The sequence below is a fragment of the Nyctereutes procyonoides genome, unplaced genomic scaffold (genome assembly GCF_905146905.1).
Source record: "Nyctereutes procyonoides isolate TBG_1078 unplaced genomic scaffold, NYPRO_anot_genome, whole genome shotgun sequence".
NCBI classification, from domain to species: Eukaryota; Metazoa; Chordata; class Mammalia; order Carnivora; family Canidae; genus Nyctereutes; species Nyctereutes procyonoides.
Genome location: NW_026575041.1, coordinates 4,073,254 through 4,097,426, shown reverse-complemented (window position 1 = coordinate 4,097,426; position 24,173 = coordinate 4,073,254). Strand labels below are relative to the sequence as shown.

General features: G+C 54.2%; 1 protein-coding gene across 5 annotated transcripts in view; it reads left to right on the top strand.

The window, feature by feature from the left end:
* The window catches only part of GDPD5 (glycerophosphodiester phosphodiesterase domain containing 5), an 83,606-nt gene extending 64,691 nt beyond the window's left edge, over positions 1-18,915 (top strand). For 4 of the 5 annotated variants that reach the window (XM_055320663.1, XM_055320665.1, XM_055320664.1 and 1 more), the window contains 11 exons: positions 4,238-4,336; positions 4,940-5,033; positions 5,412-5,557; positions 7,724-7,806; positions 8,987-9,137; positions 9,618-9,836; positions 10,405-10,562; positions 10,811-10,958; positions 12,404-12,486; positions 15,273-15,385; positions 17,900-18,915. In XM_055320663.1, coding sequence (XP_055176638.1) covers positions 4,238-4,336; positions 4,940-5,033; positions 5,412-5,557; positions 7,724-7,806; positions 8,987-9,137; positions 9,618-9,836; positions 10,405-10,562; positions 10,811-10,958; positions 12,404-12,486; positions 15,273-15,385; positions 17,900-18,048 — 1,443 coding nt within the window. In that variant the 3' untranslated portion in view covers positions 18,049-18,915. The remainder of the gene's footprint in view (positions 1-4,237; positions 4,337-4,939; positions 5,034-5,411; positions 5,558-7,723; positions 7,807-8,986; positions 9,138-9,617; positions 9,837-10,404; positions 10,563-10,810; positions 10,959-12,403; positions 12,487-15,272; positions 15,386-17,899) is intronic. The other variant, XM_055320666.1, reaches the window with a different exon arrangement.
* The last annotated feature ends 5,258 nt before the right edge of the window (positions 18,916-24,173 follow it).

The window sequence follows — 24,173 nt, the reverse complement described above, 5'->3', positions numbered from 1 at the left end:
TTCCCAGATTTCTTGACTTCGGCCAGTCTGATGGGTGAGGAGGATGCTGCCAGTAGTTTACTGTACATTTCTCTCTCGATGACTTAGATTCAGCATTTTCCACATGCTAGAAGTCATGTCACTTAGTTTCCTTTTCTGTAAACTGGCTCTTCATCTCTTTTGCCCCTTTTTGCGGTGGGATTTGCTTTTTGCTTACTAGTTTGTAGGAGTGCTTTATGGATTCAGAAAATCAGCCCTTTGACCACTGAACTGCAAATAATTCTTCCCAATTCATCTTTCAACTGGGCTTGTATTTTTGCCATAGGAACTTTTTTATTCTTCAGGATGTGAATGTGTCATCTCTTTTATGTCTCCTGGGTTTTGTGTCAGCCTTAGAAAAGTCTTTCCCACTCCAAGGTTATAAAAAATTTCTATGTTGGTATCACTTGGTAACTGTAGGTTTCTACTTTTTTTTTTTTAACATTTACTTATTTTATCTTTCTGGAAGTTATTTGAGGGTATCGTGTGATTTTTCTTCTTTTTTAGATGGCTTCCTAGGTCCTGACTCGACTCTCTGTTCAGTAATCCATTCATTCCCTCTAATTTGAGATGACACTTTTATATTAGACTAATTTTTAAAATATACATAGATATTTTGTATCTGGGGGCACCTGCATGGCTTAGTCAGTTAAGCACCTGACTCCTGATCCCAGCTCAGGTCTTAATCTCAGGGTTATGTGTTCAGGCCCCACATTTGGCTCCACCTTGGGCATGGGAGCCTACTAAAAAAAAAAAAAAAAAAAAAAGGATCTATTTCTGAGGTTTTTATTTACTTCCACTTATCTCTCCGGTCTCATGCCCAGTATTGTACTGCTTTACGTACTACAGTTTTATGTTTTAATCATTATCTTTATTTTGAGAGTCTCTGGTTCCCGGGGTCCTGATTAGGTCTGGTTCCCTGGCCTAGTATGGTCCAGAACAGGAGCCATTTGGGGCAGGCAGGGTACTGTGAGCAGATCTGGGTGTCCACTTGGGGACCTTCCCCTTCCTCCCCAGTCCTCTCAAAGCTTGTTTCCCAGAAACAGGAGACAAGTCCAGGCAGGGGCCCAGAGGATGAGAAGGTTGAAGTGTACTTGGGACTTTCCAGTAAACAGGAGATCCTTTCCCTGAGATGCCCCCCTTCCTGCCCCACACAGCACTCCAGAATCAGCTCAGACATCACTGCCATGAGGGGCTTTGATCACAGCTCCTACCTCCCCAGGCTGTTCCTCATCCTGGCACTGATCACATTCCACTGCCCCAATCTGTGGCCTTGTCTGAGGCCTCTGCCACAGTGGCAGCAGCGCCCAGCCCAGGGCCTGCCTAGAGGAGGTGTCTGTCAGTGACCCAAGCTGCAGCCCAGGGAGGAGGACTGGGCACAGTCACACCCATCAGTTACTGTGTGCTGGGGCAGGGCCTGTGCTTCTGCCCTCAGCCCAGGCCCCAGCAATGCCTCTGGAGGCCATCCTATCACATTCCCTGCATCAGCGCTCCCTATGAATTCAGACTGCCCTCCAAACAATCAGCCCAGGCTCCCCAGTTCTTCCTGCCATCTGGCCTCTCTTCCTCCAGCTGCAGCTCGGGAAGGCACACTCCTGCTAGGTGATGCTCATCACAGTAGCCGTGGCCATCATGTCCTGGGGGCCTACTGTGTGTGTCAGACGCTTTCCACACAGTATTTCGTTTACTCCTTGTAAAAATCTTGTTCGGGCAGCCCAGGTGGCTCAGCGGTTTAGCGCCGCCTTCAGCCTGGGGCGTGGTGTTGAAGACCCGGGATCGAGTCCCACGTCAGGCTCCTGCACGGAGCCTGCTTTTCCCTCTGCCTGTGTCTGCGCCTCTCTCTCTCTCTCTCTGTTTCATGAATGAATAAATAAAATCTTAAAAAAATAAAAATAAAATAAAAATCTTGTTCATTTGGTATTATGCCCACTTGTTCAAATTATACCACTAACATTTAGTAAGCATTTGCATTTACTATTTTGTTGCCAACCCCTGTGCTTATGAGCACAACACTTGCTTTCTCCACCTTATCCCCAAACCCCTTTCAGGGGGCAGTTGCTCTTCCCATTGCATAGATCAGGAGACCTGCTTCGAGGGGCTAGCCCCTCAAATTAGGCCACAAAGCTGAAATTTAACTGAAGAATGGGACTGGTGCAGCCCTGAACCTTGGCCAGACATCTGCCATTTGGATCACAGAACCCAGATTCCAGCCACCTGCTGCACTTTTGCAAGGCTGGCTTCCCACTCCTCTCAGGCACCAGCATGCAGGCCAGGCTCACTGCACGGATATTTTGCCTGTGTCCTCCGTCCCTCCCGCTGTCCTCTCAAACCACAACCCCACCTGCACAGGAAACCAAGGACCACTTTCAGAGCAGGATAGTGAGCCATCACTGGCCTTCTGGGTGGGCTTTATCCTTTCCAGTCAGATTCAAGGGACAATGGTCACGTTGTTGGAAATCGGTGCAGTTATCATGGCTTAAGGAGACATTGGGGGGGATGTGGATCTCACAGACACTGAAAACTGCAGTAATGCTGCTGAGCATAATGGTTGCCAGGACAGCAACTGCAAAACTCAGAGAATAAAAATTTTAATTGCATTAGGATTATGGGAAATCAGTCTTTTCACTATCAGTTAAATGTAGGAAGACTGTGGAAACAACCCTTCAGAGACATTGGCAGCGCCCAGGACCTGCCTGGAAGGGGCAGCAGGGGGGCAGGGAGCCTGGGTGTTGAGGGGGATTCTCAGGGACAGTGAGCACACTCCTTGGCCTCCCCCCCCCCCCACTGCAGCATGAAAGCCCAGAAAGAGCACGACCCCTGAGACAGGCAGGATGGAGTTTGTTTCTGGATCTGCCCCCTCAAAGCTACAGGGCAAGCAAACCCTTATGCCCACTAGTTTCCCCATGTGTAAACCCAAGGTGATAATGACCTCACCTGGGACATGACAAGAAAAAACATGAGGAAAACAGGACATCCCTCCCCTGGCCCCGGCACACGGGCCCTCTGTGTACCTGTCTCTCCCTTACCCGCGTCCCCCGGGCCAGTATGTTACAGCCCATAAAGGCCCCTACTCATCTCAGCCTTATTACTGTTTCTTATTGGAACATTTGTTTCTGGGCTGATGGGCTGGAATGACAAACCTCCAAAGGAAAACTTAATCCCAGGCAGGAATGAATCTTCCCTGCCTGGCAGGGAACAAAGATGGATCAACCACTGTCTCTGCCCTTACCATCCAAGCTCCTTCTGTTAGTGGAGGGCTCTCAGAAGGCTGCTGCCTCCAGAAAAGGCACTGCAGGAAGGGGTGGGGGGCAGTGGGGAGAGCTTGCAGCAGCAGCAGGGCAGGCCATGGTGGCGCTACGGGCTGATTATGGGGGTGGGGGGTTGGAGGTAGAGGTGTGACCTGAGCTTTAAGTTGCCAGGCTTGGCAGTGAGGGGAAAGTGGCTGGACTGAGGGGGGGCTGGGGGCCGAGTAGTCAGAAACGAGGCTTCACTTGGTTTGGGGAAGCATCTTGCATTGCAGGAGATGTTTCAGATCCCATCTGTCCGCAGAGCTCACTGACCTGTGGAGGTTGTCTCGTCTTCCCTCAGGGTTATGCTCCTCACCTTCTCCGGGAGGCAGCTCAGAGGGCAGCCCCCACCAACACAGAAGCTGGAAGCTCAGAGGCCAGGGCTGGGAGCAAGCCTTGGCGGTGGCGCCGGGCAGGGGGTTGGGGGCAGAACCCTGCCTCACGTCTGCTTGATACCCCCCAGGGGGTATCAGCTCTTGCAGGGAACCCGGCTTCTCAGCCTCCTGCCCCCATGGTCTGGACAAGTCACCCTTCACCACAAGGGGTGCTGGCAGTGCCAGGAGAGGCCTTGGACGTGACAGGCTGGGGCCGGGAGAGGTCCCACTGGCCGAGTGTCTTCTCATACCCTCAGTGGGGCTGAACCCTGGGTTGTGCCTCACCTCCCCGCCAGCTGCCTCCCATCTTCTCTCCTCTCCAGCCTCCCTTCCATATTCTCTTGAGGTCCCCCTGCCTTCTCCTGCCTCTGTCACTTATGGCTCCCTTACAGTCGTGCCTCCCTGCTCTGTGGGTCTCTCTTGCACTCTCCATTCCTCTCTGTGACCTCTCAGGCTCTCCCACTGCCTGCCCCCCCCCCACACACACACACTGGGGATGCTCAGGCTGTCCAGGCACACTGGCTCTGACCCTCTGTTGGGGGATACTTCCCCTTCCAGATGGGGCTGGTGGTCATCCTGGTGTCCACAGTGGTGGCCATGTCAGCCGTGGCCCAGCTGTGGAAGGACGAGTGGGAGGTGCTGCTGATCTCCCTGCAGGTGAGTGGGGGGGGGGCGGTAAGAGATGGTGGGGGATGGTGGGGGGTAGTTAGGGGGTAATGGGTAGTGAGGGAGGATAGTGAGGGATGGTGAGGGGTGGTGAGGGGGTAGTGGGGGGCAGTGAGGGGAGACGGTGAGGGGTGGTGAGGGGGTAGTGGGGGGCAGTGAGGGGGGATGGTGGGGGATGGTGAGGAGGTAGTGGGGGGCAGTAAGGGGAGACGGTGGGGGATGATGAGGGGTGGTGAGGGGGATAGTAGGGGCAGTGAGGGGGGACAGTGGGGATGGTGAGGGTGGTGAGGGGGTAGTAGGGGCAGTGAGGGGGGACGGTGGGGGATGGTGAGGGGGGTTGTGGGCAGCTCCTTCCTTGGGACCTTCCAAACAAGGCAGTCCCTTTTTATCACTTATGTCTCTCCAAAGGCCCAGAGGAGGCAGGGAGTGGCCTAGGCCACACAGCAAGTCAGAGCGGGGAGGAGGCTATGGCTCAGGGTTTCTGCACCCAGAGTTTCCTCCACTGAAAAATGGAGATAGAGTTGCCTGATCCACAGATAGAGGCTGGGCATAGCTGGGAGCCAACGGTCCCTCTTGCCCCTTCCCACACACCAGGGCACGGCACCATTCCTGCATGTGGGGGCCCTAGCTGCCATCACTGCGCTCTCCTGGATCGTGGCCGGACAGTTCGCCCGTGCGGAACGGTCCTGTAAGTATGACTGCCTTCTGAGTACCAAAACCAGCTTGCCCTGCCCTCACATGAACATCACCTAGGGAGCCTGGGGATAAGGTGTCACTCTCAGTGCGGGGGTTCTGGTTCAGAGTGGACAAGTTCCACCAAGGGCTGCAACCTTGGTCAGCCCCGAGTGTTCCCTCCTCTGCCTGTCTGTGTGTGTTAGAAGTCAAGCTCGCCATCCCAGCAAGAATGGGGGCTGCCTGTGGAGCAGGGTCACCTCGGTATCTGGGTCCTGACAGGTGGATTTTTCTGCCCACCCCCCTCACCTCCAACCTGCCCAGGGTTCATGGGTGGGCCTTGTGGGAGCCAAATAGCTCCCCAGGCAGCCTCACTCACAGTCGGTGTCTGCAGCCTCCCAGATGGCCATTCTCTGTATCTTCTTTGCCGTGGTGTTTGCCTTCTACCTGGCCCCTCTCACCATCTCCTCTCCCTGCATCATGGAGAAAAAGGACCTGGGCCCCAAGCCTGCCCTCATTGGCCACCGCGGAGCCCCCATGGTGAGTGCCCCCTGAGGGTCCTAAAGGAGCAGAGTGGGGCTACCATTCTGGGGAAGAAAGGCCAAGAACCATCTCTTTGTAGAGAGGAACTTGTGGGGAAAGGAATGTAAGTGTAACGTAGTAATAGCAGTGATCTTAGATGGACTGAATCCTGAAGAGCCCTGAAAGTATCTTACTAAAAAGATTTAACTTTTATCCTGAGGGAAGATGCAGGAGGGCTTCAGGCTGGGGCCAGACCCAGCAGAGCTGGGTGAGGTGAGAGAGGTGCCAGGTGTGGGGAGGACAGCAGGTCCCTGGGTTGCCAGAGGCAGCAGAAACACATTCAGGGCTGCGGGGGGGGGGGGGGGGGTTGGCACTGAAGGGACAGGTGCAGCTCAGAGCCCACGGCTAAAGGGAAGGTAGTGGTGTTCACGGGGTTCACCTGGAAAGAGGAAGAAGTCAAAGTCGGAGCCCTGTGACCTCTCAAACAGTAGGCCTTCTGCTTGAGAGGATGGCTTCAGAGCCTTCTTCCTCGGCCTTTTGTCAGCTGTGGGAGCCTGGACTGATCCCTATCTGCTCTGCCGGTTCCCTTGTCCTAGATAACCAGAGCGTCTGCCCCGCTGGCCCATGCGAAGCAGGCCTTAGCACGTGTGAAGTGCCTGGTTATGGGCCTAGTGCACAGAAAGGAATAGGTGGACATTTCTGCTTTCTGGGGCAGGCCCTCTCCCTCCTCTGGACCAGGGGTTCCTTCTCCAGAAGCACCTGGAATGTGATTCTGAACAGAGGCAGTACCACTTTCCACCCCCAGGGGGCACTTGAAGACTCCGTGAGCATTTTTTATTTTTATTTTTATTTTTCAGTGCTTGAGAGAGAGTTCCATGGTATCACTGAATTTCAGGGTAGTCTTTGTAGCCCCTGCCATGCTCCTTTGTATCTACCCACAGTCCACCTTCTGCAGCCTCAGCCCACAAGGGAGCTCTGGCACTTGTGAGAGGCCTGGCTGTGTGGACCATGTAGAGGCGAGACGGGCAGGAGCTCCAGAGTCCAAGCCTGTCTCTAATGCCTCTGTGACCCTATTCTGCCTCTGAGTGAGGCCTCACACAGCCCACAAGACTGAGAGAAGGGAGCCACGTCCCAGGGAAAGAGGAAGAAAGGATGTCTCTTATCTTACCTGTGAGCTTGATAACATTAGCCCATTTTAAGCTAAAGAAACCAAGGTGCAGAGGTGAGGTGAGTGGGAAGTAGAATTGTTCCTTCTCAGCCCCATGGCCCTTGCTGTGGGAATGTGTTACACGTGGGAGTGGCAAGACCAGAGGGAGAGAAGATGGGCATGAGCATGTCTCGGTGGGAATGAAATCAGCCACAGGAACACCTTGCAGCCCATCCTTTCACTGCCAGGAGTCCTTCCTCTTCCAGCCCACACTGTGCAGAGTCCTAGCCCAATCCTTGGTGTGGTAGTGACCCCCAGTGGTGACAAGGGGTATGACAGGGTCCTCAGACCAGACAACTAGGGAGGGAGACTTGGAACTCCCACTCTCCCAAATGGAAGGACCCAGTGAATCCAGAGAACACGGAGTATACACCCCCAAGGGGAAAATGGGGAAGGAGATGCACTGGTGGTCACAAAGCTAGTTAATGGAAGGGCCAGGGCTAGAACCAGATCTTTTGATGTATATGCTATGATATTAGTAGTCATTTATTAAGCACTTACTGCATATCAGGCAATATGTTGGGGGCTTTTAACCCATGTAACAGTCTGGGGGGTGGTCTTGTCATGTCTGTATAGATGAGAAAACCAGGAACCCTGTGGAAACTCTGCCATCCTGAGTACCCTCTCCTCTCCCTCTGGGATTTCCCCCTGGACCCAGGGTATAACCATGAGGAAATAGCCCCAGCCCAAGACTGCCACAAGGCAGAGGACTATATAAAAGCCCTCACACCCCCACATTTCTATAGGTCAACACTAACCACCCCTGCCTCCTCCCCTCAAAAAAACCTCTGAGGCAGGCATGATCTAACTGATGAGGAAACTGAGCCTCAGAGAATCTGCGTGGGTGCCCAGGGTCCCATAACCACTGCCTGGAGGAGTGGGAACTAGAACCAGGCCTACTCTAGCCTCCTGACACAGGTTCTCATTGGCCGGGGAGGTCTACATCAGCTAAATGTTGGCTCTCCCTTCCTGCCCAGATGGCCCCAGAGCATACGCTGATGTCCTTCCGGAAGGCCCTAGAGCAGAAGCTGTATGGGTTACAGGCTGATGTCACCATCAGGTAGGTGTAGAGGTTGGGGGGACTGCTATACCTCTCATCCCTGCTGCACTCACATCCGGGACTCTGCTGGAGGAACCTCAGGTCCCAGAGCCTCAGAGATGGGAGGGCAGAGACTCGGACTATCCACTGCAGGGCCCACACCCTGTTTGTGCCAAATGCCAGGATATAAAATAGAGAAGTGAGTAGATGCTCTTGGTTCAAGCAGGGGTTGAGGACCCTGGGCAGGACCTGGGGTCCTGTCACAGATCCTGCTGAAGGAGAGACTAGATCTATATGGCTCAGCAAGATGGAGTTCAAACACTCGTAAGTGAAATAAACACATTGCAGAGTAATACATCCACTGTGATGTCAATTATATTTTAGTTAGAAGACCACATAAAATGATTTACACATTCTCAAAGTATAGCTTTTTAAAAGTATCTATTAGTATAAAGGTTGAGAAGAATCCATAAAGTCTCACAACAGATTACCTCTGAGAAGGGTAAAAAGACAGGGCTACCATGTATAGTCTACACAGGTGATTGTGTAGTGAAAAAGGAAACCACATATGTCAGGTTCCAAGTATAGATATCACCATCAGTCTATCATTATCATTGCCAGTGTAGACATCACAGAATTGTGTGTTTATCCAAACTTTCTAGCAGATGGTGGTAAAATGCCTTGAGGAAGGGGGACTCCCATGTCTCTTACTATTTCACACTAAGATACCATGTGGGCTATTGGCAGCCCCAGTGGGGTAGACCAGGCTGGTCGTAAGAGGAATGTGTCAAAGAGGCCTACATTTGTACTGTCCTATAATGGCCTCACATGGCCTGGGTTCTAAATCAGGTTCTACCACTCTCTGGACTAATGGGCCTGAGCTAGGTACTTCCCTCTCACAGCCTCAGTCACCCCATTAACAAATGAGGTGGCACCTATCTGCTGTGGTTGCTAAGAGAATAGGCCCAGCCCTTCATCTTCAGCCATCCTTACCCCCATCTCACCCTCACAGAGAGCCAGAGGGAGTCCCCCACCGGCCCACTGTCCTCCCTGAGGCCCAGACAGGAGCAAAGCCTGCTTGGCTCCCATGGGCATTGGTGTAAATGGGTGGGAAGGAGTGAATGGGTGTTGGGGGAGGATCATCAGTGGGCAGATGAGGGGCCTCGGTGGACAGTGACTTGGTGGTCCCACCTTCGCACAGCCTGGATGGTGTGCCCTTCCTCATGCATGACAACACCCTGCGGCGAACCACCAACGTGGAGGAGGAATTCCCAGAGCTCGCCCGCAAGCCCGCCTCTATGCTGAACTGGACCATCCTGCAGAGGCTCAACGCCGGCCAGTGGTTCCTGAAGGTCTGGCTATACCTGTCCCAGTCCTGGACATGGAAAACACAGATAGGGACCCCATGGGGCAGCCATCAGCTCAGATGACCCCTAGTTCCCTAGCATCAGTGACTCATCACCAGGCCGGTTGGTGACCTCCTATCACTGCAGCCCAGATATCATGGTCATCACTGCTTGTTCTGGTTCTGTTTTCCCCACAGAAAAAGTTGACAGTGATGAGAATAGTTAACAGATAAAAATTGTTAACTCTGTCAAACTCTAGAGGGAGATTGGTTCCTGGTCTGAAATGCTACTAAAATGTGCTGGGGTCTGGGAGAAGTTCCAAGCAAATGATTCTTTCAGGAAACAGGGTGTGGTGTGGAGAAGTTAAGGTTGGGATTTCCTAGACTCCCCACAGGGCCACAGCCATCAGTTTGCCTGACCCGAACACCAGCAGACACTGGCCCCAACAGCCGGTGAGGCAGCCTCTTGTATCCCTATCTCCACCAGACTGATCCCTTCTGGACGGCCAGCTCCCTGTCGCCCTCTGACCACAGGGAGGCGCAGAACCAGTCCATCTGCAGCTTAGCAGAGCTCCTGGAGCTGGCCAAGGGCAATGCCACGCTGCTGCTCAACCTGCGTGACCCGCCACGGGAGCACCCCTACCGAGGCAGCTTCCTCAACATCACGCTGGAGGCCCTGCTGCGCTCTGGCTACCCCCAGCACCAGGTGAGGCCCTGCAGAGCAGCCCCACCCGGCCCCACCCCTCAGGAAACCCAGGACTCCCTTATCAACTCCCAGACCACCTGTCTAGACCTCAGCTTCCACATTTGTAGAATGGGGATGGCCTGCCCCATGCCTTCCTGACAGGGCCATCATGGAGACAAGAGGGAAACAAGGAAGCCCTTTGAAATGTACAAAGGGCAGGAGCAGGCTCTCTGGAACACTTACTTTCATGAAGCGTTGCCCGCATCCTTGCAGTGTACTACTTGGAGATCAGAGATTTGAAACCACTTTATGGCAGCATGCCAGACCGGTGGCAACCTCTGGAGTAACCTGGGTTATCAGTCTTGTGACAAAGGGACTAGAGGGGAAGGTCCCTGAGTTGTTGCCGGAGCAATTCCACAGCCTTGGCTGGATCGAGCTGGCCCCTGTAGATGTAGATGTAGAGAACATGTAAGCTTCACTGTGTGCCGGGTCCCATCTCTTTTAACCCTTCCCGGGGCTCTGGGAGGGTAGATGCCATAACCCGGTTTGACAGAAGAGAAATCTGAGGCTGACTCGCTCCTGCCTGCAGGTCATGTGGCTGCCTAACAGGCAGAGGCCCTTCGTGCGGAGGGTGGCCCCTGGCTTCCAGCAGACATCGGGCTCCAAGGAGGCGGCCACCAGCCTGCGGAGAGGCCACATCCAGAGGCTGAACCTGCGCTACACTCAGGTGTCCCGCCAGGAGCTCAGGTGCCCACCCCAGCTCACACAGAGGAGGCCAGACGCACTGGAGCTCATGGTTCAAGGAGTAGAGGTTGAGAGCATAAGGCAGATCTGGGCGTTGTCTGAGCTTGGTCCTCTGGGAGTAGATTCTTTTCTCTGGGGACAGTTGTGAGGACAGCAGGTTTATATAGGGGGGCATGCTTTATAGATTTCCCACACTGGGCCTGGAGGCCCTGGTCCGAGGGCCAACCAGCCTCTGTCCACCGGCCCCACAGGGACTACGCATCCTGGAACCTGAGTGTGAACCTCTACACGGTCAATGCACCGTGGCTCTTCTCCTTGCTGTGGTGCGCGGGGGTCCCGTCTGTCACCTCTGACAACACCCATGTCCTGTCCCAGGTGCCTTCCCCCCTCTGGATCATGGTGAGTTGGGAAATTTTGGGGGGGCAGAGAGGATACCTGGGGATGTATAGAGAGAGCCTATGGCACAGGGTGGGGGGCAGGCTCCACACTCCAGTCTCTGGTGAGGTCTCAAGGGTGGGGAGCAGGACACTGAGGAGGATTTTCATGGCCTCTGAGGTCTGCACTATGGTGCTGGGGGGTGGGGAGAAAAACATCATTTCAGGGTCCTAGGGGAGTCAATTACTACTTGGGGTTTGAGCTTGGGGAGGTTATGTCTTATTTTAAAGGAGGGGGAAAAAGAGTAACAACAGGACAAGGATAGAGAATGTGAAAAGCTGGTCTGAGAATAAAGCAAATAAAACCAATTTTCAACTGGTTGATGGAGCACCTGCTGACAGGCTTGAGCTCCAGACCCAGCTCTGCTATAGGGGGTTAGGGGTGCCTGTGACCTCCCTGCTGTGCGCCCACTGCCACCTCCCCGAGGACATAACAGCTAGTCCAAGGGTCTTGTTATAGCTGAGACAGTGTCGGGGTCAGTGAATCAGATCTAGGTTCTGGAAGGTGTGTCCATCCACCTGTCCACTGTCCTCACAAACCTCCAAGGGCTCTGCTCAGAACAAGATGGAGGAACTCACTGACTGGTGGCAACAGCAATGAGCACCTTCGAATTTTCAGGTCACTGGAGCTGACCAACAGCGAGAAGGGCTCCTGGCCCAGCCCCAACCCTCCTCCACAGTCTCCCTGAGATCAAGGGCCCTGGAGGCCTGGCTGCACAGGAGGCTTTGCCCTCCCTGGCCCCTGGAGGGGGAGCTCCCGCACTCCACACCCTAAGGAGACACATGTGACCTTAGACCCGCACAGATGCCCTGTGCCTCTCCGCACACACCCCTGCATACCTGCTAGTCCTTTACACCTTCACATTCAGCTGCCTGCCTTTCATTGATTTGCCTTCTGCTTGGAGTCCCCTTAAGCACACAAACCTTTCAGGCTTATTAACATATGCCACCTTTACCCTGACCTCCCCACAGACTTTTTTTTTTTTTTAGAGAGAGAGAGAGAGAGAAGACAGAGGGAGGGGCAGAGTAAGAGGGAGAGAGAATCTTAAGCAGGCTTCATGCCCAGCATGGAGCCCAACGGGGTGCCTGATCTCACAGCCCTGAGATCATAACCTGAGCTGAAATCAAGAGTCAGACACTTAACCAACAAAGCTACCCAGGCACCCCCACATAGCCCACACAGATCTCTTTTATCCTACACTTGCACATGCACACGCCCACACCCCCACAGTGCTCAGATCTCACTGCTACAAAATATAATCTCAAGGCCCCAAACCCCAAAGCCCCCTCTAGGTCCTCCCTCATCCTTCCTTGAGGGTAACATGGGGTCCTCCTACCCAGACCCTCACTTTGGAGCTCTGGTATGGACCGGACATAACTGAAAACTGGCCACGGGCCATCTGTCCACAGCCCCCAGACGAGTACTGTCTCATGTGGGTCACCGCGGACCTGATCTCCTTCATGCTCATCATTGGCATCTTCGTGCTCCAGAAGTGAGTAGGCTCTGACCTCCTTCCATGCCCCACAAGCCCAGCCCCCACCCCAGCCAGTCGAACCTCCTCCTGAGCCCTGGGCAGCCTTTTCAGGGTAAAAGGAGGACCACCCAGTGGCCCTCAGCCCATCCTCCTCAGCCAAAGCTGAGTGGTTTCTGGAACAAGCACCCAGCTGGGAGCCCAGAGCCAAGCTCTGCCATGACTTGCTGTGTGGACTTTGGTGGGTTTCAGCTCCTCTCTGGCTGTGTCCTCACCTGTTCCCTAGGGCCTGGGCTGTCACCAACACTCAGAACTTGGGTGTGCCATGCTGGAGAACCCCTGCCTGTCAGGGCAGCAGCTGGGACAGTGGTGCAGTGGGGAAGGAGGGGCTGGTCCAGGGGAGGGTTTAGGGCCAGGCAGGGGCCCCCAATCCAGCCACAAACAATGACTGGCTGTTTTATTCCTGACTGACGTTCTCTCTCTGTCACACACTGCTCTGATCCGGCGCATGTCCCTCCTCTCTCTCCCCACTCCCCTCTCTGCTGCACTCTGGCATCTCACAGCTATCACTTGATCAGGTAATTCTGGTGTGGTCTTCCTCTCCTGTTCCTCTTTCTCCCTCTTCCCTGCCATCCCTTTCTCCAGTTCCATCTGAAAACCTGCTGTGCACCAAGCCTGTGCCTGGGTCCCTCGTGGGTCCCCCTCCAGACACCTCCTCCCCTCGCCTGATGCCTCCTGCTATCCTTTCTCTGCCCCGCGATCCTCCCTTCTCTCCCCATCTCGCCATGTGTGCCCTGCTGCCCTCTGGTCCTCCTTGCTGTTTCTGTGGACGGAAGCCAGCGCTTCCTTGCAGGTTGCTGACCAGGCCTCTCTCAGCACCAAAGCAGCTTCCTCTGGGGAAGGACTGTGCCTGGCCACCCCTCCCAAGGCTGGCTCGCAGGGGCCTTCACCACTGCCCAGCACTAACCCTACCAAGCTCTGTCTCTCCCTTCCAATCTCTTGGTGTCTCCTCTCGGGCTTTGCCTCTCAAATTGCTCCTTAACTTTCTATGTGTGTCTCTCCTCTCTCACTCTCCATTTCTGACTCCCCTCTTATACACATAGCCTCTTTGCTTTCCCTGGAATAACCCCACAGTGGTTGAGCTTCCTGTCCTAGATGTACCTGGCTGCAGAGACCCCAGCCTGACACCTTCCTCCTGGGTGTAATGTTAATTTCCAATGTGAGTCCTAGGTCCTGGGGATCCAAGACCCCATGTTGGTCCAGTGCCTTGGGCCCTCCTGGTTTAGATACCTTCACCAACCAGCTTCCAGGAGGACACATTGCTCCCTGACTGAGGGACAGAGCCCAGCAAAGGGACATGCATCTCTCCTTCCTTCATCCTCTTAGTCAGTAGGTACCCCCATATGCTGCCACTGTGCTGGGCCTGAAACAGGGAGCCAGGCTTTTACCCTTGGAGCCCCAGTGTGCTGAGGGGCAGCTGAGGTGGCCCAGGTGCCAGGCCTGCTCAGTGTCCAGCCCGGGCCATGACATTGTCTTCCTGGGAGTCTGGAGAGGACTGACAGATGAGGGAACCCTAAGGGACACCATTCTCTGTGGCCCCCTAGCCTTCATTCATACATTCAACAAATACTCCGGACACCTGCCACATAGCAGGCATTGAGGTCAGGGACACAATGACAAATAAGAGACCCTGTCGCTGCCCTTAAGGACATGTAGGGCAGCCAGCCCAGCCAGAGCACAAGCTGCCTTCCCCTCTGCTTCTTGCTTTCCCCTGTCTGTCTGCTCTTTTCATTCACCCACCTGCCTGTCCATCTGTCTGTCCATTTCTGCTGTGCTGACCCCATCTGGAAACAACTGATTTCTCATCGAGTCTGGGCTCCCCCCACCACCCAGCAGGGCTCAGTGCCTGGGGAGGTTGGGTTCTTGTTTCCAAGCTGATCCCTGCTTCTCTTGGTGGGAGGGAGAGGGGGCAGTGAATCTTTTGGTCTGGTTCACTAGAAAAGTCTTAAGTTCAGAAACTAGAGATCTAGGGCTGGTTGAGAGAAACTGCAATGGCAAAAACTACCCCAGGCTGGGCACCAGAACCTGAGTCTCCTGGCTCTGCCTGGCCCCTGCACACCCCTACAGCCTCACCTCTTGCCCACTGGCTTAATTTTATTCCCTGCCTCAGCCATCAGAGCAATTAATGCTCTTGCCCCTGCCTCCCAGGAGGAAATAGGCCACTCTTCCAGGGTTGTTGGAGCAGAGCAGCCTCTGGCCCACCCAAGTGACCCTGACACCTCTGCCTCTGAACCTGTGAAGACAAGCCTCCCACGGCCTCCTCCTTGCTTTCTACCCTCTCTCACTTCCTCTTGGGCCTTCCCCACTGGCTTCACCCAGCCTAGCCCTGATGGTGGAGCTGGATGATACAGCAGCTGGGACTCCCTGAGATTGGTGTGTTCCCCACAGATGGGTGTTAGAGTCATGCCTGCTAAACTCTGCCCTAGTTTGTCCCATTCAGTCAGCGTACAACTGTGGGCACCTAAAACAGAATTCACCAACCCCAAACAAACCATCTTCTGGGCCAAAGGGACCTGATCTAGGATCCCAGGGACAAGAGGGAGGCAGGAGAGCCCTGGTTCAGAGTCAGTAGACTCTGATTCAGGCTCAAGTTCTGCCCTTGTCTGGGCCTCAGTTTCCCCATCTGTAGTCAGACAAGAGTCCTGCTGGTCTCTCAGGCCAGATCCAGACAGGCTCTGGGATTGGGCAGGATGCTCCCCTCCAAGGAAGTGTGGGAAATGACCCGTGCCCATGGGCCATCTCTGCAGGTGGCGCCTAGGTGGCATACGAAGCTACAATCCTGAGCAGATCATGCTGAGTGCTGCAGTGCGTCGGACCAGCCGCGATGTCAGCATCATGAAGGAGAAGCTCATCTTCTCAGGTGTGCAGGCCTGCTACTCGGGGCAGGCAGCGGGCTCAGTTATCTCCACCCCACACATGCACTTGAGTATGTGTGCACATATTCGCACGCAGCACATATTCGCACGCAACACATACTGGCAGGGACATAACATGGACATACATACACCCACCCAGCTTTGCAGTTGGGGGGGTCTGCTTTTAAAGTTCACCCCTTTTTGTCTGGTTTGTATGCCACAAATACTGATTTTTTACTCCTGTTTGCTGCCAGTCCCTGTTGACATTCCCAGTCTGATGGAAGAGACAGCTGTATAAACAAATACATAGAAAATTGGGTACCACTAGAGCTCTAACAGGCATGCGAGCCAGAATGGGCTGCAGAAGTGAATGGTCAGAGCTCTCTGGGGCAGTGAGGATCTTGGGGCCCATTTTGCAAGGAGGTGATCTAGCTGGAATGGGAAAGATGAGGAGGGGCCTGGGTGGTGGGCTGGAGGTGAGGGCTGACTGAGCAAAAGGAAAGAGGGGCATTCAGGCAGGAACAGCATATGTTCAGAGGTAGTGAGGGGGCATGGCTTACTGGGGTACCAGGAACTATGTATCATGCCATATGGCATGAAGGGTGGCCTTGCACTCACATGGCATTAGGGAGGCACTTTGGCTTCAAGCCTATGGTCAGGAACTTGGGCTTCACTTTGAAAGCAGAGTATGGTCATGGGCAGATTTGTCCTCGTTACAGTAGGGCTGAAACAATCACCACAAACTGGGTGGCTTAAACCCAGAAATCTATAGTCTCAGCTCTAGAGGCTAGAAGTCCAAAATCAAGGTGTTGGCAGGGTTGGTTCATTCTGAGGGCCATGGAGAAGGATCTGGTCCAGGCCTCTCTCCTTGACTTGCAGACGGTCATCTCTGTTTACATGGTGCTCTCCCAATGCATCTCTGTGTCTAAATTTCCCCTCTTTATAAGGACTCCAGGCCTATTGGGCTGGAGCCCACCTTAATGATTTCACCTTAACTAATTCATATCTGCAACAACCTTATTCCCCTATAAAGTCACATTCTGGAAGTACTGGGGGTTAGGACTTCAACCTATGAATTTGGGGGAGAGCACAACTCCATCTATAACAAGTGTGGAGGGTAGAATAGAGGGGGAAGCTGGAGGCAAAGAAACTAGTAACTCAGGTGAGAGACTGGGTATGGGAATATAGGAGAGGAGAGATCTGAAGAATATTTGGGAGCCAGATGGACTGGGGTTCAAATCCCAGCTCCATCCCCAACTAGATACGAGAACCAGAGCACATTAGCATCAGATGCCTCCTCTGCAAAATGGACTGGCACTCCCTCACAGGGTGCTTGAAGGGTCAGCACCACGCCTGGCCCAGAGGTATGCTTGGTAACACTGAATGAACGAGACCCCAGTGGGGGTGACTGGTTTGGGGGCTGGTTCCCAGGATGGTATGAACATCTACTCATTCATTCGTTCCTTTATTTTCATTCCTTTGACAAATGAATGCCAGGCACTGTCTTAGGTGCTTAGGATTCACAGATTCTTGCCTATGGGGTACTTGCATTCCTCCTGCCTTGGCTGAAAAGACCTCCCTCTCCTGAGAGCCTTCCCTGAGCACCAAGGCTGGGTTGGGGTGCCTCCCTTGGTGGCCCACAGCCCTCTAGCCACCCTGGGGAGCTCCTGAAAGGAGGGGTCAATCAAAGGCACCTGGAGTCCCCAGGTCCTACAGCCTGGCCCAGAGAAGTCAGAAGGGGCAGGGAGAATGAATGGAAGAGGCCAACCCCTAGGCCTGGCAGGTTCTGTGCATCCAGGGCCCCACCTCTCCTCAGTGGCAAAGGCTATTTATTCATTAAGCATCTTCTAAGTGCAGGCTCTGAGGAGCCAGCCACAATCCTCACCTAACTCTGCCCATTCCAGGTTAAAAAGTCCTTTACAGAGACTCTCAGCCTCACCAAGGCACCCTCAGTCCCCTCAGGGTGGGTTCAGCTCTACTCGGCAGACCTTTTCTGAGGCTCTGTTGTATGTCCAGTGCTGTGCCAGGCAGTGGGGACACACAGTGACAGTACAGGATGTAATGGGGCACAGGAAAGAAGGGGCTAGGCTGGCCGTGAGAAGGCCCCATCCTACCGCAGGGGGGATGCTCAGCAGAAGCTTTTAGGAGGTGGTGATAATAGAGATGAGAAAAATTGAGCCAGATTTTAAGAAGAGGAAGTGTTTTCAGGGAGGTCATTCCCAAGAGAGGCCTGAGTAAACACATGGGTACCGAGATCAGGAGGGTGCAGATGGTTTCCCATGGAATTCCGGGGACAGCAGATGAGGTGTGACCAGACTGAGGTGTGACCAGAGTGTTTGCAGAGTCCAAGGAGGGCCCTGAATGCCAACCTCAATACCAAACCTGAACCCAGTGATTTCATCAGCCTCCAAGTGCCTGACCAGGACTTGCTGCAGGTGCCCCTTCCTGCTGCATCAGCCAGCCATCCTCACTGACCCCTCTTCTCCCCACTCACATTCTGCCTCCCTCTGACCCAACAGAGATCAGCGATGGCATGGAGGTCTCCGATGAGCTCTCTGTATGTTCAGACAACAGTTACGACATGTATGCCAACCGCGCTCCCACCCCCATGAATAACCGCGGGAGTGGCAGCCGCACCAAGACTCTCACAGACCGGAGTGGGCGCTAGCTGAAGACCTGTTTATCCCAGCCTGTACCTGAGGTGGAGACCAGGGAACCCCAAAGAGCTGGCACAAGCATGTCTGGACTGGGAGAGCTCTGGGAGCTGGCTCCACGGCCTCCCCGTCGGCTCTGGCCCTCTGTCAGCCATGGGCTCCGCCGAGGGGGCTCCCCTCTCTCCTGAGGCCCAGCTGGGTCAGGACTCCAGCCTCGCAGATGCCCCTGCAGGCCTGGGGCTCCTTCTGGAAAGTTTGGGGCCTGGGGCCTGGTCCTCCCCTGGAGGCCTTCCCTCGTATCCTGATCTGGAAGCTTTGACGAGGTTCTGGGCCGTGCCACGTCCCTGTGGCAGTTGAGAATGTGGATATCCACATGTACCCATGTTTGTCCGTCCTCCTGTTGCTCAGAGGCAACTGACTTCTCTGTGTGTTTCCTGCCTTGAGGGCCTGGGCTGGGCCTCTGCCCCCTGCATCTCTGTCTGTCTCAAAGCACAAGGATTTTCAGCCCAGGAGGAAAGCCTGCGGTGGTGGAGACACTCCTCCCCGGTGCTGCGGTGGTGGAGACATTCCTCCCCGGCCGGCCTCCTACCACCACTGGCCCTGCCCCAGGAGAGGGACCAAGCCATGTCCCCCGGAGCAGCTGGAGATGGCCAGAAGAGTAGGCTTCAGGCTACTTTTATCCCTTACCTAAGTGTCCAACAGGCTTCTAGGGCAGAGTGGCACAGAGGCCCAGGAGGTCCACAGACTGACACAACCTCAGGTTTCCACATTGGTGGCCACAGGGTAGTGGCCACCTGGGAAGGGTGGGCATAAGGCCAAGGAAGCCTACAGCAGAGCGAGCCTGAGGGCCTTGGCCAATATGATTAAAGCTGCCATCTTGACATGTGTCGTCTCTGAATGGTCTGTGGGAGGGTAGGGATAGAGTTTGCTGAGTTTGGGATTCAGTTTGGGGCCGATGATTTGAGGAGGAAGCATTCTCAGAAATGAATAGAAGAGCGCAGGGTGCTTGGGCCCCTACCCAGCATCACCATGACACTGGGGTTTCCTTAACAGCCCTGGGATTGGGGATCAGTATCCCCATATTGTGGTGGGGAGAGATGGTCCTGGAGTAGTAAAGTGACCATCCAAAACCACACAGCTTAGAATGGACAAAGCCAGAACCGCGCCCAAGCTCCAGCCTGAGTATATGCATGCCTTCCACAACCAGCCAGAATGGCAAGGCGGATGGGAAGGCCTCTTGGGTCTGACGCAGGGCTGGGTGGTGGAACTAGCCGGTCCCCTCACAGCCATATGGAGGCTTTCTGAGGTGCTTCCTAGGAGCCAAGGGATATATCCCTTCTCCAAACAGGAGTCTTCTGGATAGAACTCTTGGGGTCTGAGGAAATTCTGGCACCTTCTTGGAAGAAAGAAAAAGAAATCCCTCCCAGATGCTGGAATCCAGACTGGGCCCCCCACATTAACCTCTAGGACTGCCCTCTGGGAACTGGGAGGAGATGTGCCCTCCTGTCCTCCTACTGAACAATTGCCAAGCGCATCCCTTCCTGAGGCAGAGGTCAACTCCTGCCTCTCCCTGGGCATGAAGTATAAGGGAAACCCTGAACAGCTGAGTCAGGGATGGGACACACTGCTCTACCCAAAATGCCCCGGTAACCGTTCCAGCCTCTGGCTGACCCACCCAGGAAAGTGGATTTGACCTTTCCAGCCCTTCCCTGTCCCATCAGTGCCCCTGACTAGGATATCCCTGGCTTGTGGCCACACCTGGGCAACCTGAGATCTCAGAGTCTCCAGGAGCAGGTAGAGGGGGCTGGACAGCTAGTTAGCATCCCACTCTCACCAGGGCCCTACACTGTAGCCATGTCCCCAGTGCAGAGGCAGTCTAGCTGCCTCCCTCACCCCAAACAATGGAGGGATGATGGAGGCCATCCCCTAGCTGAGCAGACAGCCAGTCCTGTCTCCACCCTCAGCTGCATGCACAGCCTGGGGCCAGTGCTGGCTTCTGGCCCTTGACCTGAGGAGTCACTGAGAACCCCACTTCCTGATGCCATCCCCACCTCTTCCCCTTGTCTGGAGGACAGACAGGAAAACTAGAAACAGAGCCCCTCCCCTTCCCACTCCTCCCTTCCTTCCTTGGACCTCAAGGGTGCAGCCTCCACCAGGTGGAGCCTACCCTCCACCTGCTGCTCCAGGGTCCTCCTTCCCAAGTACAGATATGAAGGTGCCTGAATCTCTCATACCCTTTGACACACGGCAACACACCCTCCTTTTTTAGGGAGAAGGGAGATAAAACATTCCCTGGCGTTGGGTACCAGAAACAGGCTCTGGCCTCAGGACACATACTTGGCAGCATCACAGTGACCCCATCACAGCTCTGTCCACAAACTCAGCCTGCCTGAGCGGGCCGGGTCACATTTCTGTAGCACCCCGGCCTCACTGACTCCATGTGGCACGTGGCTTTCACTTACAAGCCTCCTCCTGAGTGTCACAGCAACCCAATGAGATAAGGCACAGCAGGAACTGAGAGCAACCCCTATTGCCAAGATGAAGAGCTGGGCCAAGGGATGGGCAGTGATCTGCCTAGGGCCGCATGGTAAGTCATGGCAGTTCCAGAACCTGACCCCAAGTGCCCTGGGCCGGTGGGTTTTTGCCAAAGCAACCTCCTCCCAATGGCTGTCCTCTTCCATGAAGGCAAATCTCCTAACTTGCCTCTCAAATACTAGGCCCTCTGGCCCTGTGTGGAGGCAGCAAACGATCTGGGACCAGCCTATGTGGTTGCCTCCTCTGGCTCCAGGAGGCCAGGCTGGCCCAGGGACACCTCCCTCTCAACTACCCCAACCAGGCCTGCTCAGTACCACCACACCCCACCTCACGGAGTCCCCTCCAAGGCAGGTACATTGCTGAAAAACAGCTCAACTCATACCAGGCCACAGACATACGACATATGTGGTCCACAAGACACAGCTCCCTGTCATGCACAGACAGACCCATGTCAAACACAGAAACAATCAGACACAAAGAGGGACATATCAGACAGACAACCAGACACATGAAGTCCTATGATGCCAATGTCTGCTGTCAAACAGGAACACAGATAGGTAGTCACACAGATAGGAAAACTGAAACCTCAAAGTATAGAGCCACAGTCTTCGCCACACCTACAACTACATGATCACACCCACCCCAATGCTACATAGTCAGGGACAGTGCACTCGCACGCTCATATACAGGTACCCTGGAACACCTGTACCCTCACAACCACCCAATTACAGCCTGACTCCTTAGGGCAGCACCCCCACACCTTCACATCCATGCATTTATTCAGGGGCGCACCCAGCACCAGATCACCCCCAAACCAGATACAAGGATCCCTGAGATACATGCACAGTCAAGGCCATGCTTACTCCCGCCTCCTTCCTTCCCTCCCTCCTAGGGCTGGTCCAAGAATGGAACAAAAGCCCAGCGTCCCTCCTCCCCTTCCCCCCCCTTCTCCCCTCCCCCCTGGCGTCCAGCCCCTTTGTCCTCCTGCAGCTGAGTCGGAGCAGGAGTCCAGGCAGAGCGGCAAGGACACTGGAGCCCGGACTGCCAAGGGTGCAGCAGGAGGACAGACGGGAGTGGTCAGTACGAGAGCAGTAGCTGCAGAGCACCTGGGTGAGGGCATGGCCAGGTAAGTGCCAGGAACATCCAGGGACTTAGCCCCTCAACCAGAAGGGCTGTGTGGTGTCTACAAGTCTGTGTGTTTGTGTGAGTGGCTATGGGTGTGCACAAGAAACAGGGTGGCATGTCAACTTCTAGGAGCTGGATCCTTTAGTCTGCATTAGGACACTTGGCTGGAGGTACCTAGATTCTTAGCTGGGACAGGAGAATGTTCAACCGAGCCCTGCCTGGGAATCCCTACCTTCCACGTTGCAACTGGGTCCTCCGGCCCCCAGCCCGGGAACCTACAGGGTGGAAACAGAGTCTGATGTCCCAGTGTGACCACAGTGCCTGTCACAGTAGACAGCAGTAGAAAGAATGAAAAAGTAGTGGTGCAATTCCCGAGAAGGGACTCCTCTCCACCCAGGCAGCCCCTTGTGCTGCAGAAAGCAAGCCCCTTCATACCCAGAAGAGACCTGCCCTCCTGGATCTCAGCTCAGAGGGTGGCTACTTTCTTAGCAAGCAGCCAGCAGAGAATGGAATGGGGGCAGCATTTTCCAATGACCTCTCACTTCCCTCTGCTGCTCCTGGGCTGCTCCTTAGGACGTGCCCTCACCCTGGCAAGCGGCTAAGCATGCAGAGTATGGAGCCAGGTGGGTTCAGAGCCCAGCCCCTCTACTTGGGCACAGTTAGCTTCCTGGGACGCTGCCCACCAGGGAGGTCATTTCTGTGGCCTGAGATGAGGATCCACTACCCAGGATGACCGAAGCATGAGCAGTGAAAGCCAGACTAACACTGGGCAAGATCTGACCTCTGGGCAAAGCAGTCTCAGAGGAGGCAGAGTACATGGGACCAGGAGCATGGAGGGAGAGGCAAGAGGTTGAGGACAGACTCCTGCTCCCCTAAAGTAAGTTGCCACATAAAGAAGTGAGCTCCCTGTCACTGGAGGTGTGCAAGCAGACACTGCATGTTCATAATGACTGAGTCACAACCAGCCCAGTACCGACCCTCAGTCTATAGAGTGCTTTCACAAACACCCCTCCTCTGACACTCAGGAACCTCTGAAGGGCAGGTTTCCTGAGTGCTAGTTTCCTTACAACAAACTTAAAGGAGGGCAGGACATCTAAAGAAATGCTCAGGGTTGTGAGGATCAAAGGAAATTATGCACATAAAATCTGCTAGCACACCTGGTGTGCTCCCTTCCTCTTGAGTAAAAACATGTAAAGAAACATTAGCTGAGTCTATACTACGTACCTAGCTAGCACTTTTTTTTTTAAGATTTTATTTATTTTTCCATGAGAGAGAGAGAGGCAGAAACACAAACAGAGGAAGAAGCAGGCTTGCTGAGGGGAGCCTGATGTGGGACTCGATCCCAGGACCCCGGGATCATGACCTGAGCTGAAGGCAGATGCTCAACCACTGAGCCATCCAGGTGCCCCTACCTAGCAGTTTTCATATACCACTTAATAATCACAACACTGCAACAATCCTGTAAGGTAGGCATTAAGATCCCACTTCAGGGGAGGAAACTGAAGGGAAGTGATTTGCACAGCTCACTTAGTGAGACAGTGACAGAGGCAGGCCTAGAACCGCATCAGTCCTCAGAGCCAGCTCTATTCCCCCACAGTGCTTCCACGAGAACACTGACAGAACTGCACATTTTTGCCTTTATGCCTTTGGCTATGCTGTTCCCGGGCAGCAGAATTAACTTCCCTCTCCACCTGGGCTCTGGGCTCTAGCCTCCTGCCCTCCTACCCTTTGGGCCTTAGCAAAGATTGTTCTCTAAATGGAGACATCACCCCTGAACAAGTCCCTTCCTCTTGCCTGGCTAATTCCCCCTCTGCTTCTCACTGTGAAGATCTCTCCTCAGGGACACCTCCCCTGACTCCCCTCCAACTGTGTTTAGTGCCCCTTCTATGGTGGCCACGCCCCCCACCATGGGACCCCCAACAAGCTGTGAGATCCAGGAGGGCAGGTCTATGCCTGTGTTGCTCACTGCCTGGCACAGAAAAGGCTCTAAATACATGCTAGCTTAATACATTCACGCAACCTTAAACAGATATTAATTGAGCACCTACTGGGCAGCCCCCGTAGCTCAGCCGTTTAGCGCCGCCTGCAGCAGGGCGTAATCCTGGAGGCCCCGGGATCGAGTCCCACATCAGGCTTCCTGCACGAGAGCTTGCTTCTCCCTCTGCCTGTGTCTTTGCCTCTCTCCCTCCCTCCCTCTCTCTCTCTCTCAAGAATAAATAAATAAATAAATAAATAAATAAATAAATAAATAAATAAATCTTTTTTTTTTTTTTAAAGTTGAGCACCTACTGTGGGAGAAGCAGCTGTTAAACAGAATCATCAGGGGGCACCTGGGTGGCTTGATCATTAAGCATCTGACTTCAGCTTGGGTCATGATCTCGGGGTCCTGGGATGGAGCCTGGCTTCGGCTCCACGCTCAGCAGGGAGGGAGTCTGCTTTTCCTTCTCCCTCTGTCCCCCCCTCTCCTGCACATGCACAC